We start from the raw sequence: 19,807 nt of genomic DNA, 5'->3' as shown, positions 1-19,807 counted from the left end.
TGTTTCCAGATCTTAGCTATTGTAAATAGTGCTGCTATAAACATGGGGGTACATATATTCTTTCTGATTGGTGTTTCAGGCTTCTTAGGGTATATTCCTAGAAGCAGGATCACTGGGTCAAATGGAAGTTCAATTTTTAATTTTTTGAGGTAACACCATATTGTTTTCCATAGTGGCTGCACCAGTCTGCATTCCCACCAGCAGTGTATTAGAGTCCCCTTTTCTCAACACCCTCGCCAACACTTGTTGTTTGATGATTTGTTGATGGCTAATTCTTAAATTCTTGATACCATTTTTTCCTAGAAAATAGAATGTTTCTACTTGAACTTCTGAGCATCCAAGGAAAAATTTTTTTTGAAATCTAAATAAATAAGCAACATTGCTCAAGCACTTACATTATCAGTAATAAGTAATAATGAATTTCATTAATTTTTTACTCTTCCATCTAAACGTTGGCCTCTAAGCAAAAAAAAAAAAAAAAAATTGAAAAATATAGAAGAGGTTTACTTCTGTTTAAAACCAGTGTTATTAAAGGAGTTACTATAATAGTTGATACTTCATGTTTGATTCATACATAAATAAAATATTTTTTTCAGATTACATATACTTTTTTCCCTTATTGTTGAATTTATTGAGGTGACACTGGCTAACAAAATCATACAGGATTCAGGTACACAATTCTACAACATATCATCTGTACACTGCATTGTGTGTTCACTACCCTAAGTCAGGTCTCCATCCATCACCACGTATCCTTCCAAACCCTCCCTTCACAGCCAGTTTCTACTCCATTTCTCCCAGAATCCTGACCATCTTACAAGGTTTATTTCAAACCTGAACCTCTTTTTTGAACCTCCAAACATGTTTGCAGTCTCTTTTTTATACTTAATGATATTACCTTAATTTATAGTTATATAGTTAATTTATAGTTATATAGCTGTCTTAATTTATAGTTATATAGCAGACCTCTGTCCTACTCTTTTATAAGAATGTAAGCTCCTTGAGGTAAGAAAATACATATTTTTTTTTTGTCTCCATCAAACAACATTTGTAGAACTGAACCATGGTTTTTATTTTTATTTCTTCCTTTTCTTTCTCTTTTTGAACAAATGTCATTAAAATAACATATTAATATACCTAATAGTTTGTAACTTCTTGCTCACTTTATTAGATGAAGCCCATTGTACTTACTTTCTTTTAAGTACCTCCTGACTTCATTTTTTTTTTTCTTTATTGATTTTTACAGAGAAGGTAAGGGATAGGGAGAGAGAGAGAAACATCGATGACAGAGAACATTGATTGGCTGCGTCCTGCATGTCCCCCACTGGGGATCTAGCCCACAACCTGGGCATGTGCCCTGACCGAGAATCGAACTGGCGACCTCTTGATGTATGGGTCGATGCTCAACCACTGAGCCACACCGGCCGGGCTCTAATTCTGCTTTCTAATGTTATAATTTCTGTTTATTGGGCCTCTGATGCATTGTAACCCATATCTTCTTTCTTGATTTCTTCTACCAAGCCCCCAGTTTTGCTAAAGTTAAAAATAAAAACAAATGCTGGCATAAAATATATATCTGAAAAGTATTTTGTTCTTACAACTGATGGGTCATTTGATTGTGCTTAGAATTCTTCCTAAGAAATCATTTCTGTTAAAACTTTAAAGGCATTACTTCATCTGTCTTTTATTATTAACTGTGAGAAATCTAATTCCAGTTTGTATCTGCTTTTGAAGCTTAGTTTCTCTTTTCTCCATTTTCCTTTAGGAAGCTGTTGGTTATTAGTGCTGATATCTTCAACTGATCATCTGTTTCCTCTCATATTTCATACTTTTTGCCTACCATTTTGTTTTAGATTCTTGGTTACATATTAAGCTTTATCTTAAAACTATAGCTTGAATTTTTAAATTTTATATAATAGTCTTACTTTCTCAAATACTTTATTGTCTTGATTGTTCTTTTCAAGCATCTTCATCATATGGATGTAATAGCTTCTTCAATATCAGAAGATAGTAAAAAATTTTCTTGATGGTTTTCTATAAGTAAAATTACAATTTTATTTATCTTGGGACAATTCTGTTTATCTTGTTCTTTCCCCCTCATGCTGATGGTTTTCTGTAGATATCTGATAAATCATTCATTTTTATGTTAATTTGTATCTAAGTGTTAGGAACTAGGAAATGTTATCATTGGAAAGTTTGTGACTGGGGTTTTCTTGATGTTTAAAATATACTTTAAAATAAATAGAAAGGAAACCAGCTGTTTTACGGGAGTCCTTTTGTATGTGGCTTTCCATCTTCCAGATTCTTGTTAAAATCTTTCATCACCTGATGGCCTTTTTCCCATTCTCTTTGGTGTTTAAAGACTGCTCCTGGCTTTATTTTCATGCTTTAATTACATCCTGGGAAGGACAATAAACCAATGCCTGTGATCATTCTGTCATCTTGAACCAGAAAGCTTTGTTTTCAACAGGTTAAAATACTTTTTTCATGATTAAGTACTATAAATTTGTATTACTTTACTAGACAGATAAAAAGCTTGTGTTGATAGCCTCATTTGATTTAATTCTGTCCATCAAGTGGGTAAAGATTACTGAAGTTAGAGTGATGACATGTAATTGTTATCTGAGAATGCTGCCCATACCTGTCTCCAGCATTTGTATTTGGCTTCAGATAACTGAACAAAGAAGAAACTAATATATTAGCCAGATGATAGTTTATTCATTTACCACAGGAAATATAACTAATAAACTAGAAGTAAGAATATGTATGAAAAGCCAAATTTATAGTCACATAATTTCTAGGTAAAATAGAGTTGGAAAAAAGAAGCCCTCATTGATACTGGCTGGAATCATTGGCGAAGATAGCTGATATATTGTGTCCATTTTCAAGTAAGGTTGCCATGCAGACCAGAAAATTGAATATTGATTAGAGCATCATTATTCCTGGTTTTTCCTTGAGAAATAGAAAGTCACTTGATGTCAAAGTAGTTTGCTAGGTGACATTTTGATTGTGTTGATAAAAGTTCAACTAAGACAATATAATGAAGTTAATTAGGTATAAAGTTTCTAAATTCTGTGGAGTCCACATCAAAGCCAACCTAGGTAATTTTGTGAAATTTCTTGGCCACTTATTTATAGATTCTTGCTTGAGGTTGCTTATTCTTAAAACATCCATCTTTCCTTTTTTAAAATTATATGTAGTCTTCTCTCTAAATTTAATTCCCGGTCAGTCTATCCTGTCACTGTTCACTGCAAGCAGATATTGTGTCAATGTCACTTATATAGAGACACTGATACTTAGAGGTTAAATGCCAGTCTCACAGTGCATAGTGGCAGAGTCAAGAACTAAATCTCAATTTTCTGTTTCTAACTCTAATATTTTCTACTATATCCCTTAAACTACTGTTGTTTTATAAAAAAAGGTAAGGTAATGGAAACAATTGTTTATTATTTGACTATCCTAATTCAGACTAATCAATAATAAATCTTGTAAATTTAGAGTTCACTGATACAGTTTGTGATTGTTTCTTTTTCAATTTTCTTTACTGATTGATTTTTAGAGAGAGAAAGAAATAGCAATTTGTTGTTTCACTTATTTATATATTTATTGGTTGCTTCTTCTACGTTCCCTGACTGGAGATCAAACCCACAACCTTGGCGTTAGAGCGTCATCTAGTTTGTGATTGTTTCTATAGGTTATGTGCTAATGCTTACCATTGTAACTCCCTTTTATAAATTTCATATGGTCAATTAATAATACAAACATAATCAGTATTCTTTCTTAAAGGAGCAATACATATTTTAACACCTTAGAAACACCTTAAATTTAAATATATTCAGAGCTCCACACAAATAATACTAATTCTTAAAAATAGTCACTATAAATCTCATTTCTTGTGTGTAAGAAAATCTGGCATGTGCTGTCTTTATTGGCCTGATACAATTTTTGTATTTATACAATATAATAAAACTATTTCCTTTAGAATTTCTATGATTCAAAAAACATTTATCTTTATTGTTGAAAGTATTACAAATGTCCCTCTTTTTTCCTCCATTGACCCCCTCCCCCCACTCTCCTGGCCCCAGGCCTTAACTACACTATTGTCTGTGTCCGTTGTTATGAATATATGCATATAAGTCTCTGGTTACTCTCTTCCCTCACCCCCTCCCTGCTTCCCTCTGAGATTCATCATGATCTCACTTATATGTAGAATCTAATGAACAGAATAAACTGACAAACAAAATAGATCCAGAGACATGGAAGCAGGAACCAGATTGACGAATCTTAGAATTTCTGTGATTTTTGATGCTCACCAATTCTTTCTTGTTACTCAGTTTCTCCAGTGAGGTTTAGCAAAACATTGATTTAACTGTATGCCATTTTTAAATTTTAAGATAAATATACAACTTTGATTTTTATTGCATATTTTAATTTTTTGTTGCCCTCCCTTTTCTTATTTGGATATATGTTGCTAGTTTCTCAAATCTTTTTATAAGTGTATATTTCATATGCTATAAATTCATTTGACAGTAAACAATGGTTAATTGGGATTTCACTTCCAAATACATCTTATATCCAACCTTCCTTACTATTCTGGCAGCTCATGTTTTTACTTGGATTTTCTCTTGACTTGGTGAATCTCTTACACTCAATTCTCACTGTCAGTCTACACTCCACTCATGTAATTCCCTTGCAAGAATGTGATAAATAGTTTCTAATCATGTCAAAATTAAGTCCAGGTTCTTTAACAGTATACTGTTAAGATTTATATGTCTATTATAAATATTTAATAGTAACAAGACCCTAATCAGAAACCAAAGTTAACATAATCATGGACAACCATGAGAAATGAAGTAGCATTCTAGATAATCCAATCTCTCCTGCTGGTTTGTCACTAGTCAAACAAAATATTTGCTTTAAAAATCATTTGCCATGGTACATGAGTTTTTTCAAATATGCTCTCTATATATACGTATGTAATATAAGGATTCCTTTTATAAATCACAAATGTAGAGTATAATTAATTCTAAGTTAATTTCAAGTGAAGCTATAACATGACTTGTGACTTAAATCAACATTAAATGCTGTTTTAAAAAATACATTTAAAGTAGAATGTGTATTTATCCTACTTAATAACTAGTTATCTCATTGGCAGTCAGCACAGATCAGCAAAGACATACAAATAGTCTAAAAGGAAAACGGAAATACATAACATAAAATAACGTTTATCAGGTATATTTATAGTGGCTGCTATTACCTGAAAAAATAATGGTTTAATTGCACTTTCTGTAACTTATTTATCTGGATTAATGATGAATGAGAAGGGATGGAGGAAGTGTGGTAGTAGCAGGATTCAAAAGTCTTGATTTTATTCGTGTTATCTAGATGTGCTTTCTAGGCTCTTAAATTTTTTCTTTTTAATATAGCCACTTGTCATTAGGAAATTTTTATCTCAGCCCCTATTTTTAGTTTTTCATTGTTAACATGTACTCTTTAGTTTAATTGGAAATTGTATATGTTCTTTTGTGGAACAACAGTCAGAAGGCTGCTGAACACTTCTGATTTTAGAACACAATCTCAAGATGAAACATCTAGCAACTTGAATTTACTTTGAAGGTCAAAATTCAAAATAGTCATTTATAATTTTTTTAGATAACTGTAGAAAGAAATCTATAGAACTAGATATGTGTGATTCAGGTGAGCAGCTGGAAGATGGCAGATGGTCAGGAGGGACGCCCCCCGCCTTTATTCAGTGCGGAATCATTGCTGGAATATAGAATATGTGCATAGGCTTATTAACCCAACTCTTCTATGGACATGTGCCACTAAATATAAAGATAAATATAACTATAAAGAGCTGTTACATACACATTGTGTGTGTGGATTTGTGGTCTAGTGCCATTTTCAACAGCAAAGGAGAACACTAAAAATATTTTCACCTTTTTATGTTATTTTAGAAGGCTTGTATCAAATCTACAACCTTTAAAAATGGTAAACGTGATAGAAAAACAATATGAAAAAAAAGTATTCAAGTTTTTATTTGTGGTGGGCAAAATAATTGGTGGATATAAGCCAATTTAAAATATCACTGAGTGGTTTTTTAGACCTCTGGGGAAAATGACTTGATTTTACTTGCTTTGGCCAGTTTAGTCTCTGTCTTGTAATCCCTGTTCTGGCCCTGAAATTTCTAATTCAGTCAGGCTCCGACTCCCCAAAATATCTTTAAGTATGGAAATGAGTAAGAAAACTTTTGTTTTTAAAGTTTAGAATGTTAGCAATGTTGAGAAGGCTGAATGACTTTTTTCAAACAAGTTTATACTTGTATAGTGGAGCTCATGTAATACTTAAGCTATGGGAGATACTGTTCTTGATTTTAAAATAATTGGAGACAGACATTTTTGCATAAGCTCCAGCCTGTCTTCATTTTTGAAACATTCATATTGGTTATTTTTATTTAAAGGTATATAACTATTTAGCAGGTAGTCTGTTACTAAATTACACATATTTGAATTTCACCAAATCATTTGTATCTGTTTTGACCATACAGAAAAAAAAAAAAATGAATATGTACAGAATAGTCATGATACTGATGCCCAAGCAATTACTTTTTGTACTACTATTGAACATATACTTCTAAAATCTTAAGATTACTTGTCTTGCTACCATTTGAGCAGCTCTTCAGAACTGTGTTCTTTATCATGGGTTCAGTTATATCTTGAAAGTAAAAAAAGAAAATTAATATTAACTGTCACTTTGCATGGGGATTTTGATATATAGTTGGCCTTCCTAATTTGTGGTTTTGCATCCATGGATTCAACCATCTGCAGATCAAAAATATTTGTAAAGATAATCCTAGAAAGTTCTGAAAATCAAAACTTGAATTTGCCATGCGCTGAGCACTATGCTGAATCCATATGGCATGATGTGTAGGCACTCTGCTATAGCCTGTGCGCAAATAAAGGTTATAGTATGCAAATACTGTGCCTATGCCATTTTATGTAAGGGACTTGCTCAGATTTTGGTATCCATAGGGATCCTGGAACCAATCCTCCATGTTTGCTAAAGGACAACTGTGTACCTTGTTTGGTCTTTAGAATGACTACAAGGAAATATGGAACATCCCCATTTTACAAGCACAGTTTCAACCGTTTATATTTGCCCATTCACATGGCAGAGAAGTGGCCAAGTGATGTTTGACACCAAATGTGTCAGAGACAGAGTCTTGGCTCTTCATTCACCATGCTGGACATTTTATACTTTCATTTTCTAAACATACTCAGATGTCTTATTTTCATACCCTTGGAATCTGTCAGATTTAGTCAAAATAGTTAGAAAATGTATTATTTAGCAATATGGTTTTTAAATAAAATACCCCTTTTTAAAAATTTGGATTTCTTCAATAATCATTGAATATGAATGCCAGGTATTCTGGCAGATTCTTTGGAATACTCAGGCTTATCTCATTGAAAAAGTGGTAAATTGAAGTGACATGTTACTATAAAGAAAGCTCTGTAATGGAAATGAGAACAGAATGTTGTGGGAGCCTGGTAAAAGCTCACGGATGTTGCGTCTGGGGGTCTCCTCTGCTAGACTGAGCTCCCAATGACTAGTGTAAAGCTATAATCTTGGGTACTAGTACATATAGGAGAGGAGGGAAGCATTTGTCCAGCCACTGCTACGTGAATTCTTTTTGGTTTTCTTTAGGGAGCTTTGAATATTCATCCTAGACTTTTCTGCTGAGAAAGAACAAAGAATACAAAGGAGGCTCTTGAGGGATCAATAGATCAGCATTAGATGTGTGGTCCTTGCTTATGAAAGGAAGATATTGCTTCTCTATTACACTGCATGTTTTCCTGCCTGAAAAAGAGACTACATTGTACAGTTTGGTACTGAGCAGTAGAAGTAAATGTTTAAGTACAGTAGAAGGGGTTAGAATAGATAACATTTAGATTATCTAAATATTTACATAATATCTCAAGCTTTACATAATTGGTCTTGTATTTTGATAAAATAAAACCTAAATGCTGCTTTTCAGAAAACCATGTGACAGCCAGAAAATAAAGTGCATGAGATCCCTTGTGTAATAAATTGGACTACAAAATTCTCGGCTCAGTTTTATGTTTTAAGAGAAAATAGCACTTAATTTATTGAAGCTGAGAAGAGAGTTCATAAAGTTATAAATCAGCAGTGCATTTTCTTAATCAGCAATAGGATGTGATCTTGGTTTCCTTATTGCATGTAGAATTTTTTGCCACTGTCCATTTGGGGTAAAAATATGCAGAAATCATAATCTCTTTTGTAATTAATAGACTGAAACAAAGTTGCCTTCTAAGTTAGGATTTTCTTCTGTAATAAATAATAGCCCTCTGAAATTTGTGAGGTTGGAATCCTGTATTAACTGCAGCATATGCAATTTTTCAATCAGTTACAATATACTGTGCCACCCAGACCTTTCTGAATGGTTTTAATAAACATTTATTTTCTTAGACATCATTTACTAGATATGTCAAGATATATAGAGGACTTTGTAACCTAGTAGAAATAATGTATTTGAATAAAACCACTACGGTGTCTGACACAAATATCAAATAACCAGTCTGCCACTTTCTCTTTAAGAGGTATATTTTTTTGGAAAGAGAAAAGTATGTGATTGATTGATTGATTGATTATTTTTAATCCTCATTTGAGGGTATTTTCCCATTTATTTTCAGATAGAATGGGAGGTAGGGGTAGAGAGAGAGTGAGAAACACGGATGTGAAAGAGACACATTGATTGGTTGCCTCCCACACCATCCAACCAGGGCCGGGGATGGGCCACAACCAAGGTACATGCCCTCTACCGGAATCCAGCCCACGACTCTTTGGTCTGAAGGCTGATGTTCTAACTACTGAGCCAAACTAGTCAGGGCTATTTTTAATTCAAGCTATAATGGTATCTAAAGTTCAGATAGGAAGCATATTAGTATATAATGATTTTTTTTTGTATTTTTTATGAAGAATCAGCCATCTTTTCCATAGCATTCTTAGAAAGAAAGTAATAAAAATTAAAACAGTTCAAAGAACCTCTCAAGTTTGAGCTATCCTGAAAATTGGATTCTAAGAAAAGTGCACCTTAATACTAACCACATCTGATTACGTTGTTCTTTTTTTTTAATGTTCATCAGAAAAACTTAAGCTGTTTTATTTTAGAACATGTCTAACACTTCTGGTTAAAATGTTTTTTTTGTTCTTTTTTTTCTTTTTCTTTTTTTAAGTTCTGTGGTTTATCTCTTCCCTCCCCTTACCACCCCCTCTTCTGATGGTTGTCAGTCTGCACCCCACTTCCATGTTTCTGGGTCTACCCTATTCCTCAGACTGTTATGTTCATTATATTCATAACATGTGGTATTTGTCTTTTTCTGCTTGGCTTGTTTCATTTAGGATAATACTTTCCAGGTGTCTCCATGTCATTTTAAAGGATAAGAGATCTTTCTTTCTTACAGCTGCTTTTTCATCTACTGATGGACACTTGGGCTGTTTCCAGATCTTAGCTATTGTAAATAGGGCTGCTATGAACATGGGGGTACATATATTCTTTCTGATTGGTGTTTCAGGCTTCTTAAATAAATTGAACTAGCCAATATAATTTTGTTCTTTATCCTCACCTGAGGACATTTTTTTTTTTTTATCTTCACCCGAGGACATTTTTCTATTTTCTGTTCAGATAGAGTGGGAGGGAGAGAGAGGAAGAGAGGGAGAGAGAGGAACAGAGAGAGAGAGAGAAACATCGACGTGAAAGGGACACATCGAGCAGCTGCCACCCACACGACCAACCAGGGCCAGGGACAAACTGCAACCGAGGTACATGCCCTTAGTGGGAACCGAACCCGGGTCTCTGTGGACCGCAGGTTGATGCTCTAACTGCTGAGCCAAACCGGCCAGGGCATTTTTTTTTTTTTTTTTTATCCTCACCCGAGGACACTTTTCCATTTTTTTTTTTGTACACATAGAGTGGGAGGGAGAGGAAGAGAGAGAGAGAGAAACATCGACGTGAAAGGGACACATCGAGTGGCTGCCAGCCGCACGACCAACCAGGGCCGGGGACAAACTGCAACCGAGGTACATGCCCTTAGCGGGAACCAAACCCGGGTCTCTCTGTACCGCAGGCCGACGCTCCAACCGCTGAGCCAAACCGGCCAGGGCCTGAGGACATTTTTTGCATTTATCTTCAGATAGAGCAGGAGGGAAAGAGGGTGGAAGAGAGAGAGAGAAACACTGATGTGAGAGAGACATATCGACTGGTTGCCACCCACACAACCCCAACTGGGGCCAGGGACAAACTGCAACCAAAGTACATGCCTTTAGCAGGAACCAAACTTGGGATTCTCTGGTCCACAGGCCAACACTCTAACCACTGAGCCAAACCAGCCAGGGCTAGGCAATATAATTTTTTAATATACTTAAGGGTTACATTGGTAGCATTCATTTTTAAAAATATGTCATATGAGTTGGTAATTTAAACTATAGTAGGAAATTGAAAAGGTGGGCTTTAGAGACAGACCTAGATTTCAGTCTTGTCTCTGATATTTATTGACTCTTTGACCTTGGTCATTAGTTTTCTTAATTTTTAGATATAGTATTAATAGTCCATTTCAAGAGAGAAATGATCTCACAATAGTTTCTAATTTGCTTTTCTAGATCAGTGTACTGTCACCCGGACATACCTATTTCTTCACAAGTTCTGGTTCTTCAGTGCTGCATACTATTTTGGTAACTGGGCCTTTCTTGGGGTAAGTATGGGTATTCCAGGGATGATTTGACCCTTAGTGGTCCATTTGCATCACAGTAATACCATTGGATTTTAAATTTATTATTTTCTGAATGACTTTAGATTGAGAAATAACACAATTTATTTAAATTTACAGGTATTCTTGATTGGATTAGTTGTGTCCTGTTGTAAAGGGAAGAAATCAGTGATTGAAGGAGTTGATGAAGATGATTCAGACATAAGTGATGATGAGCCCTCTGTCTATTCTGCCTGACAACCTCCTGTCTTAAAGATTTTATAAAGCTGACTGCAGTATCGCATGCATTTTAAAAGTGTTAAACTTCATTAGGATGAACTGAATAGCTTTCATCAAAAATGGGAGCATGGCTATTAAAAAAAACTATATTTTTATGTTTTGTGAAGCAACAATATTGTATCATAGATTAACATTTAAAATTGCTATAATAACAGTGTAAATATAAAACTACCAGCTCTATGAGGGAATGTTTGTGCAGTTTTTTTTCTCTAGTGTATAATAGAGTTAAATTGATTAAAAATCTTCCAGAATTCATATTCCCTTTGTCACTTTTAAAAAAACATAATAAATCACTGTGTCTGTGCCTTTGGATTTTTAGAATGGAATTTTAAAGTGTCCATATCTGATTGTCTAAAAATAATATTCACAATACAGCTGATAAATGTTTCTCTCCTATGCGTCTTGTTTTCCACATTAAATCACGAGTGCCATACAAACAGATTTCATGAATGGATTTGAAGCTACTTGGTGCTCTAAAACCATGCATTCCAAAATGTGTTACATTGTTATTGTTCAGATATTAATCCATTAGACACCGTATTAGCCTCTACAGTATTTAAGGCATATATATACATTGTTGCAGGTAGCTGCCCTCAAACTTTGTATCCCAACATAAAGAGGAGTATTGTCAAGAATAATTAATCCTGGGGAAAAAAATCAGTTTACTGATGATTACTATTGGCTTTAAAGATTTTTTTTTTTTATTCTAAAGATTTAGAGTTTGCAAATAGTATATTGATAAAGTATTTTGGGTACATTCTGGATTGTAAGAAATCATCACAAATGGTAGCTGAGTTTACTAACTTAAGCAAATTAGAACTAATGAAAAGCACATATTATGATCCTTGAAATAAAATACAAATAAGTTTCTGAAAAAAGGGAATTAACAACCATCTCCCACTTAATTCTTCTCTCCCTTAATTGTTGTGGCACATTTCTCTGTTCTGATTCTTTGTCTCTCTACATTTACCTTCCCAGCCTCCAGGTTTGGCTTCTTTTTTTTTTTTTTTTTTATCCTCACCCGAGGACACCTTTTCATTCTTTGTTCAGATAGAGCAAGAGGGAAAGAGAGAGAGAGAAACATCGATGTGAAAGAGACACATCGAGTGGCTACCACCCACACGACCAACCAGGGCCGGGGACAAACTGCAACCGAGATACATGCCCTTAGCGGGAACCGAACCCGGGTCTCTCCGGACCGCAGGCCGACGCTCTAACCGCTGAGCCAAACCGGCCAGGGCAGGTTTGGCTTCTTTATATACCCTTTAAAGTTGTTCATCAAGGTTACATTCCCTGTTGCTCTTATGTTACTTTTTCTTTCTGGATAATCTCATATACCCTTGGTTTCCATCTATATTATTCTTTTCTAAGCTCCAAACTTTTCCTTTTTCTATGAACTAGAAATTACTACTTTATTTGCAACATGTTGAAAGTTGACCTTTTCACTTTTCTGAGCATACCAAGACATTTTCTGTGATTTTTGTTTTGTTTTTACAAATGGTACCAGCACATACCTGATTGCCTAAACCAAAAGTCAAGGATACCTCCTTATGTCCTGTGTATACCTGACTCATCAACCAATCAAGTTATATTGATTTTTTTTATTTTTTAGAGAGAGAGGAAGGAAGAGGCAGAGAGATAGAAACACTGATGAGAGAGGACATCGATTAGCTGCCTCCTGCATGCCCCCCACTGAGGATGAGGCCCACAACCTGGGCATGTGTCCTGACTGGGAATTGAACCAGCAACCTCTTGGTACATGGGTTGATACTCAACCACTGACACTGGCCAGGCTGATTTCTACTTCTTAACTATCCTTTCATTTATCCCCTCTTTTCCATTTTTACTGCCAGTTATTGTGTTCTGGACTGGATTGTGTTCCCCCAGAATTCTTATGTTGAAGCACTAATTCCCAACACCTGAGAAGATGACTGTACTTGGAGATAGGGCCTTGAAAGAGGTAATTAAGGTAAAAACGAGGCCATTAGGCAGGGCCCTAATCCAATATGACTGGTGCCCTTATATAAGAGGAAGAGACCGTGGGAGGACACAGAGAAGGAGACCCTCTACAAGCAAAGGAGAAGGACCTCTGGAGAATCCATCCCTGTCAGCAGCTTAATCTTGGACTTGTAGCCTCCAAAACTGTGAGAAAATAAATTTCTGTTATTTAAGCCATCTAGTCTGGTATTTTGTGATGGCAGCTCAAGCATACTAACACGCATTGGTTCTTAAAATTCCTCAGTAGACTTTCTGCCAAGTCCCAACTCCTTTCACTCTTTCCTCGGTGATGAAAATGCATATCAGATTATTTCATTATTTTGCTGTGACAAGCTTCATTTACTTTAGAATGAAACCTGTAAGCCATCACCTCATGTACAAGTTCTTTCTGGTGTGTTTCTTATCTGACTATCCAGCTTTCTCTGCCATCCTCACACTCTCTATATCAGCCAAACTAACGAATGGATCTGATTTTTCATATCCCTGCTCTGTGGAACTGTTTCTCCTGCCTAGGATACTCTGCCCTTCCTTTTGTGTCTTAAAAAATCTTTATTCTTCAGATCTCAATCTATCTCCTTAGATACCCTGCCTCTAAGTCTCCCAGGCTAAGATGGGTGTTTTATCCTAGTCGTAGAGCACCCTGTACAGTGTGTTGTGGTTTATTGCTTGCTTTTCTACCTCCTTTCATGCCTGCATATCCTTGAACACATCTGTCTCTTTACCCTCATCTCTGGTGCGTAGAATAGCTCCTTATACATGGAAGGCCCTCAACTGGCAGATGAATTTACTAGTTAAAAGCTTTAAGTCTGGATACATGGTTTCAGTTTATATAAACTGCATTTAGATGAAAGGGGCTATGTATTTAGCCTATTTTAAGATCATTTTGCTATCTGGAAGTTTAAAAGTATTACCCTATTGGTCTTGAATACTACATGTACATTTACTGACTTCTGGGGATAACTGTCTTGTTTGTTTCTTTTTGTCAGACCAGTCTCAAGCTTTTATTTTGCTACTTGTATTTTTTAAATATGTTTTTTTTTCTTTTTAGATTTAAATATTTCCCTCCTGCCTATTTAGAAGTTTACATTTATTCTTACCAAGTTTCTCCTCATGATCACGTGGAATGGCTTTAACTTTTTATTTTCATGAAGCTGATTTAAATGTTGTGAGTTTCACTAATGGAAAATGCATTTCCTTTGAAGTCCTCTGAAAATGACTGATTTAGAGATCATTCAGAGCCAAGGGGAAATTGTCAAGCAAGCAAAATTCTTTTATCATAGGAAGTAAGTAGATATTTAAAATGGATAAACAAAAATAGCAATATATTAAAATGTAGCAAAGACATTAAAGATAAAATGATCAGGTACTATTTGAAGGAGAAATTTTATCAGAAGATGAAATAGTCATTACAGTTATATATAAATATGTCTGAATTTCCTGGCAGCCAAGACAAAAAGGAGACTGATGGATGATGAAGTTTTTACATTTGATACAAGGAAACACTCAAGTTTGCTTAGAGATCATTTTTTTTCTGGCACTAAAATTTAGAAGGAAGTTGCATTGTAAATTCTTAGAAAAAGAATGTTAACAATGAACAAATGTCTTTGCTAAAATTTAAATCGGAAGGCGCATGCAAGAAGACAGAATCTGAGATCTCCAGGGGACATCTAGTTGGCTTCCGAGAAGTCTCGAAGTGAGTTAGCATTATGGGTGCATCATTTATTCATTCTCCTCAGCAAACATCCGAGCTCTTACATATTCCAGGCATTAAATAGCAGTTACTCATTTTCTAGGTTTGAAGAAGATAGTCCCTGTCCTTTCAAAACTTGGTCTAGGAATTTGTAGTTGAGTGGCCCTTGGCAGTAATTGGACCTTATCGATATCTACTAAGATTGTATGTCTGATATCATGAATACATTAAAAAATCACATTATCAAGTTGGAGTTACAGTGGAAAATATTTCAGTAACTGGAATACTTACATCAGAACAACACATCCTCTTTTGGTAGATGAGCATGGAATTGATGTGAGACAAATAGTTGGTTATGTGCCTTCCTTTATTTAGCAGAGACCACCTCCCAAGTGACCAGATTGTTCAAGTTCTCCAGATTGAATTGTTTTTCCTAGATACACACTGACTGTATTTAATTGAATCCCAATTGACGCATCATTTTACTAGATTTGTACATGTTAATTATGCTACACTCTGGTTCTAGGAGACTCACTCTCGCTCCCCTCCCTCCCTTCTCAAACACATTTTAACTTAATAAGTTTTATTGAGAACTACCTTATTTCCCCCCTTAGCAAGTTCTTGGGAAGCACCTCTAGAACCACCCATAATGTTCAACTGATTTCACAGGGAATGTGAAAACTTCCTTCTCAGAACAAAGCCAATAAATACTAAGTCATAACTTAGGGAAGACATCCCATGGGAGCTAGGTTAGCACAGTCAGGTACATATATTTTTTGCATGGTTTTCCCATAGGTTCGTATCTGCTTCAGCTCTACATTGAAGCTGCTGGACATGCAGATTGAGCTCTGACAAGTATGTGTATAATGCAATGTCTCCTATTATCTAGAAGTACATTTTTAAAATATTTATTAATTTTAGAGAGAGAGGGAGAGAGAGAAACATTGACATGCAATACCACCCATTCATGCACTCAGTGGATTCCTGCATGTGCCCTGATCAGGGATAGAACCCACAACCTTGGTGTATCAGGACCATGCTCTAACCAACTGGGCTACTAGGCTACAGAAGAAGTACATCTTTTTAAAAATTTTTATAGATGTTTAGAGAGAGGAAAAGAGAGAGAGTGAAACATTGATGTGAGAAAAACATTGATTAGCTGCCTCCTGCACACCCTCTCCTGGGGATGGAGCCTACAACCTGGTCATGTGCCCTGACAAGGAATTGAACCAGCAACCTTTTGGTGCATGGGACAACACCCAACCAACTAGGCAACACCAACCAGGGCAGAAGTACATTTTTGATAGCAGATGAGCAGACAACAAAGTTAAAACTTGGAGAGATTAGGGGCCACTCAGAGCTCCCTCATTTCCCCAGGAAGAGCGGGGGCAGATAGAAAGTGTATCTAAAATAAATGATTCTTTTACCTGCACAAAGTTCATTCAGTGACTATCCAAGTAGTGGCTACCATGTGCCAGAAACTATTTTGGACTCATTTAATACTTAGTAAAGCATTCCATCTATTTTGATAATACCTGATTTCCTCATCAGTTCCACTTTCTATTATATGTTTTTAAAGACCACAGGCTTGTATATGTAAATATTTATATATACACACAAAAATCATATTGATACAAGAAGACAAGTCTTCCCAGTAAAATAATAATTTGAGGCAATTTCAATTTATTCCTGATATATACAATAACTCAAGTGCTGACAGATATAAGTCTGAAAAGCCTTGTCTAATGGGGAGATTTAGAGATTTATTAACTTGAACCAATATCTGAAAATTTAGTATGAATCAGAAACTGCTATGAACTGGAGACACACAAATGAAAAAACAAAATGGTACCTATTCTCAAAAAGTGTTTAGAAACCATGGGGCAAACACATTGGAAAAATAATTAATTATAATATAGTAAATGCTATAAAGAAGTATTATAGAACACAGTGAAGCTAAGAGTTCTATGTTCTTAAGTTTAGAGAAGAGTTAAGACTTGAGATAAGCAAATATTAACCCAATTGCAAGCAATAAATTGTCCAGGCACAAAGAAGCAGGCTGTTTAGTAAATCTGTAAGGACCTTAGATAGTAGGAAGGAAGTGATGGAGGAGAGCCCCGAAGAGGCTGTGTGGATGGGAAGCAGGGCGGCACACGGGGTGAGACGGAGTACCCAGGAACAGAAAGGGTGGGGCCCGCCTCGGCCGTACTAGCATGGACTCCATAACCAAATTTCGCCCTCAGAATGTGACTCAACACTGGGAAAAAGAAGGGAGGGAGCCCCAAATTAATAAACTTTCAGTTCCCAAGTAGAATAAGAAATAGAAATTAAATTGTTGTAGAAATAAATTCTATTTCATGTATCCCTGAGTTCACAACATGATATTTTCACTTGCCAAAGCTAAGCACACCTAGTGACACCAGTAACCATTCTGGTTCCACTGCCATTTACTTGTTCTTGATTGTTCTGTAAATTAGTTACTTCACTAGTAGAATGGAGAAAACAATCTTCTATTTACATTGTAAATATGAAACCTTAAATTGTACCTGCCATTTCAGCGTTTGGTTATTTCAGGGGTTGAAAAACTTCTACGAAGGGCCAGATAGTAAACATTTTAGGCTTTGCAGGACCACAGAAAGGACTGTCATACATTCCTTTTTAAATTTCTTTTTAAACCAATTAAAAGACATTCTTTGCTTGGATTTGATGCCTCTAGTGTACCAAACCCTGAATAACTCTACTAATCATTTTGTTTAAGGTACTTTTACGAAACAAAGCTTGGCTGATGACATGAAAAAAAAAAAAAAAAATGAAATTACAGAAGGGGGAATATTAACCTGTATGAAAAAAATAAAACTTTTCAAATGCTTTTTAGCATGGTGTTTCATAGTTTCTTAATGATTAAACTTAACTTTTATTTTGAATTTAAAGGTGATATGAACTTGTAAAAGGATTCAAAAAATTCAGAAGTTGTGACTGACCAAGAGAGATACTGAATAGAATATGCTGTGATCTCTGAATTTATCTGACCAGGGATTTGTTGTCCCTGATCTTCTCGTATAGGACATAGCTGGAGAAATGATGGACAGAAGGATCTCTAAGGTACCTTCCACTTTTTGTCTCTCGTTTCTCTTTTTTTACAAATGTGACTCTAGGGTTGAAAATTGTGAATTCTTGTGATTTATCTCTCTGTGTCACAATTTCCTCATTTGTAAAATTGTGATAATAATACTATCCCCTTCATGTGATTATTGGAGGCATTAAATTAGTATAAAGTGCTTAGTATAGTGCCTCTTAGGTGGGAAACTCTAAATATTTATTAGTCATTATTGTTGTTTCTAAGATGTTTTCTTTTATTTCAAAGTGCTCTTTAATCATCAGGGCTCCAAACACTTTATATTTAAGAAATATTCCTGTACTTCAGCGTCTAGGGTAAGTGCCTAATAGATTCAAAACAAGCATTTAATTGTATTATGAGAGCGAAGAGTGTAAGAAACCGTAGAGAGTAAATATTTTTGAGATTTAAAAAAACTTTTGTAATGTAAATCATTGCTGCTAATGTCTCCATTCTTTTCTGTTTAGAGATCTTATTTTCTTCTCATTGTATTTCAAAATTCCAAATAATGAAGTGCAAGAATAAAATCCCAATTATTCCAAGCACAAAGTCAGTGAGGTGTCGTGAGAACACTCATTAGGAAGCAAAGCCATTGTGTTCTACCTTCTTCACCTCGCCCTCCTGCTGGGTCACTCTGAAAGGACTACAGTATAAGCTTTGTCTTTTCTGTTTCTGTTTTTCTGCTTACTTAAATGTACAGAGTAAAGAATTTCTCTTCAGTTGCTCATGGGAACATTGTGCATTCAAAAAATAACACTTGTAAACAATTTCCCCCCTTAGGAGTGAATAAAAAGTTAAAGGTACCATCGTTGAAGAGGACAGAAAATAAGTAAAATTCAGTGGAACATCTGCTGTCACTTTAGGGCCTGGGATTTGCAATTTATTCCATCAGCTTCTGTTTTCTCACACAGTTCCAAGAAGCTTGCTTCTGTCAATAATGTGGTAAAAGTAGAAAGAGAAGACAGACTTGGGTCAAAATCCAATCTGAGTTGCTTAGTAGCTGTGTGAATTTAGGCAAGCTATTTCACTTCTATAAGCTTATTTCTTCATCTGTGAAATGGGTCACATTACTTATTTTGTTGAGTTATCAAAAGGTTTCTAGCTCCTAGAATTAAGTAGGCGCTTAGCCAGCATCACCAAGGACCACTATACATACCTACAGCCTTAGGAAGGCACAGGGTTTTTTGTTTATGTTGTGTGTGTGTGTGTGTGTGTGTGTTTGTGTGTTTTAGAGCAATTCACTTTTAAAAAATATCTTTTAATTGATGTTTTACAGAGAGGAAGAGAGAGAGAAACATCTATAGGCTTCCTCCTGCACACCCCTTACTGGGGATCGAGCCCACAAGCCAGGCATGTGCCCTGCCTGACTGGGAATCTAACCAGTGACGTCTTATTGCATGGGTTCACACTCAGCCACTGAGCCATATTGGCCAAGCAAGGAAGGCACAGGGTTTTAAACCTAAAATGGATATGAATGCTTTTGGAGGGGCATAAACTCTCCAGTTGGCCACACTTCCAACCCAGCAACACAACACATTTACAAATACGTACTCCCAGACGGCTTCTGAGATTGGCCCTGGGCCCTGGGTTCTGTCCCTAGAGTTCAAATGGATAATCTTCCCAAAGGAGTAGTTAGACCAAAAACACAGATGTTGTTCATTTAGTACTGTTCCCTGTGGGCTGACTGATTAGAAGCAGAGAGCTACAAAGATGTATACAGCATAGCCCCTGTCCGGGGAGCTTTACATTCAATGATGTTTTTTCTGAAAGCTGAAATTGAAGGTACATAGTATATTATGACTGGGTCAAATAAGTGTGGCAAAATGTAAAGGCATGTAAAGACCACACTATAATGAATTAATTTTCTGTGTTACCTTTAACTCTTCTCAGTCTTAATCATTTTCTCTTTCTCCTAAAGCTTTCAAAACTGAACCTCTACTT

At 35.6% G+C, this 19,807-nt stretch overlaps 1 protein-coding gene across 2 annotated transcripts in view; it reads left to right on the top strand.

The window, feature by feature from the left end:
- Nucleotides 1–11,371, top strand: part of LMBRD1 (LMBR1 domain containing 1) — a 94,312-nt gene extending 82,941 nt beyond the window's left edge. The window contains exons 15-16 of one of the 2 annotated variants that reach the window (XM_036248190.1): nucleotides 10,678–10,769; nucleotides 10,905–11,371. In XM_036248190.1, coding sequence (XP_036104083.1) covers nucleotides 10,678–10,769; nucleotides 10,905–11,021 — 209 coding nt within the window. In that variant the 3' untranslated portion in view covers nucleotides 11,022–11,371. The remainder of the gene's footprint in view (nucleotides 1–10,677; nucleotides 10,770–10,904) is intronic. The other variant, XM_036248191.1, reaches the window with a different exon arrangement.
- The last annotated feature ends 8,436 nt before the right edge of the window (nucleotides 11,372–19,807 follow it).

The sequence above is a fragment of the Molossus molossus genome, unplaced genomic scaffold (genome assembly GCF_014108415.1).
Source record: "Molossus molossus isolate mMolMol1 unplaced genomic scaffold, mMolMol1.p scaffold_m16_p_8, whole genome shotgun sequence".
NCBI lineage: Eukaryota > Metazoa > Chordata > Mammalia > Chiroptera > Molossidae > Molossus > Molossus molossus.
The sequence above is the reverse complement of the archived record's forward strand: the minus strand, read 5'-3'. Positions and strand labels throughout refer to the sequence as shown.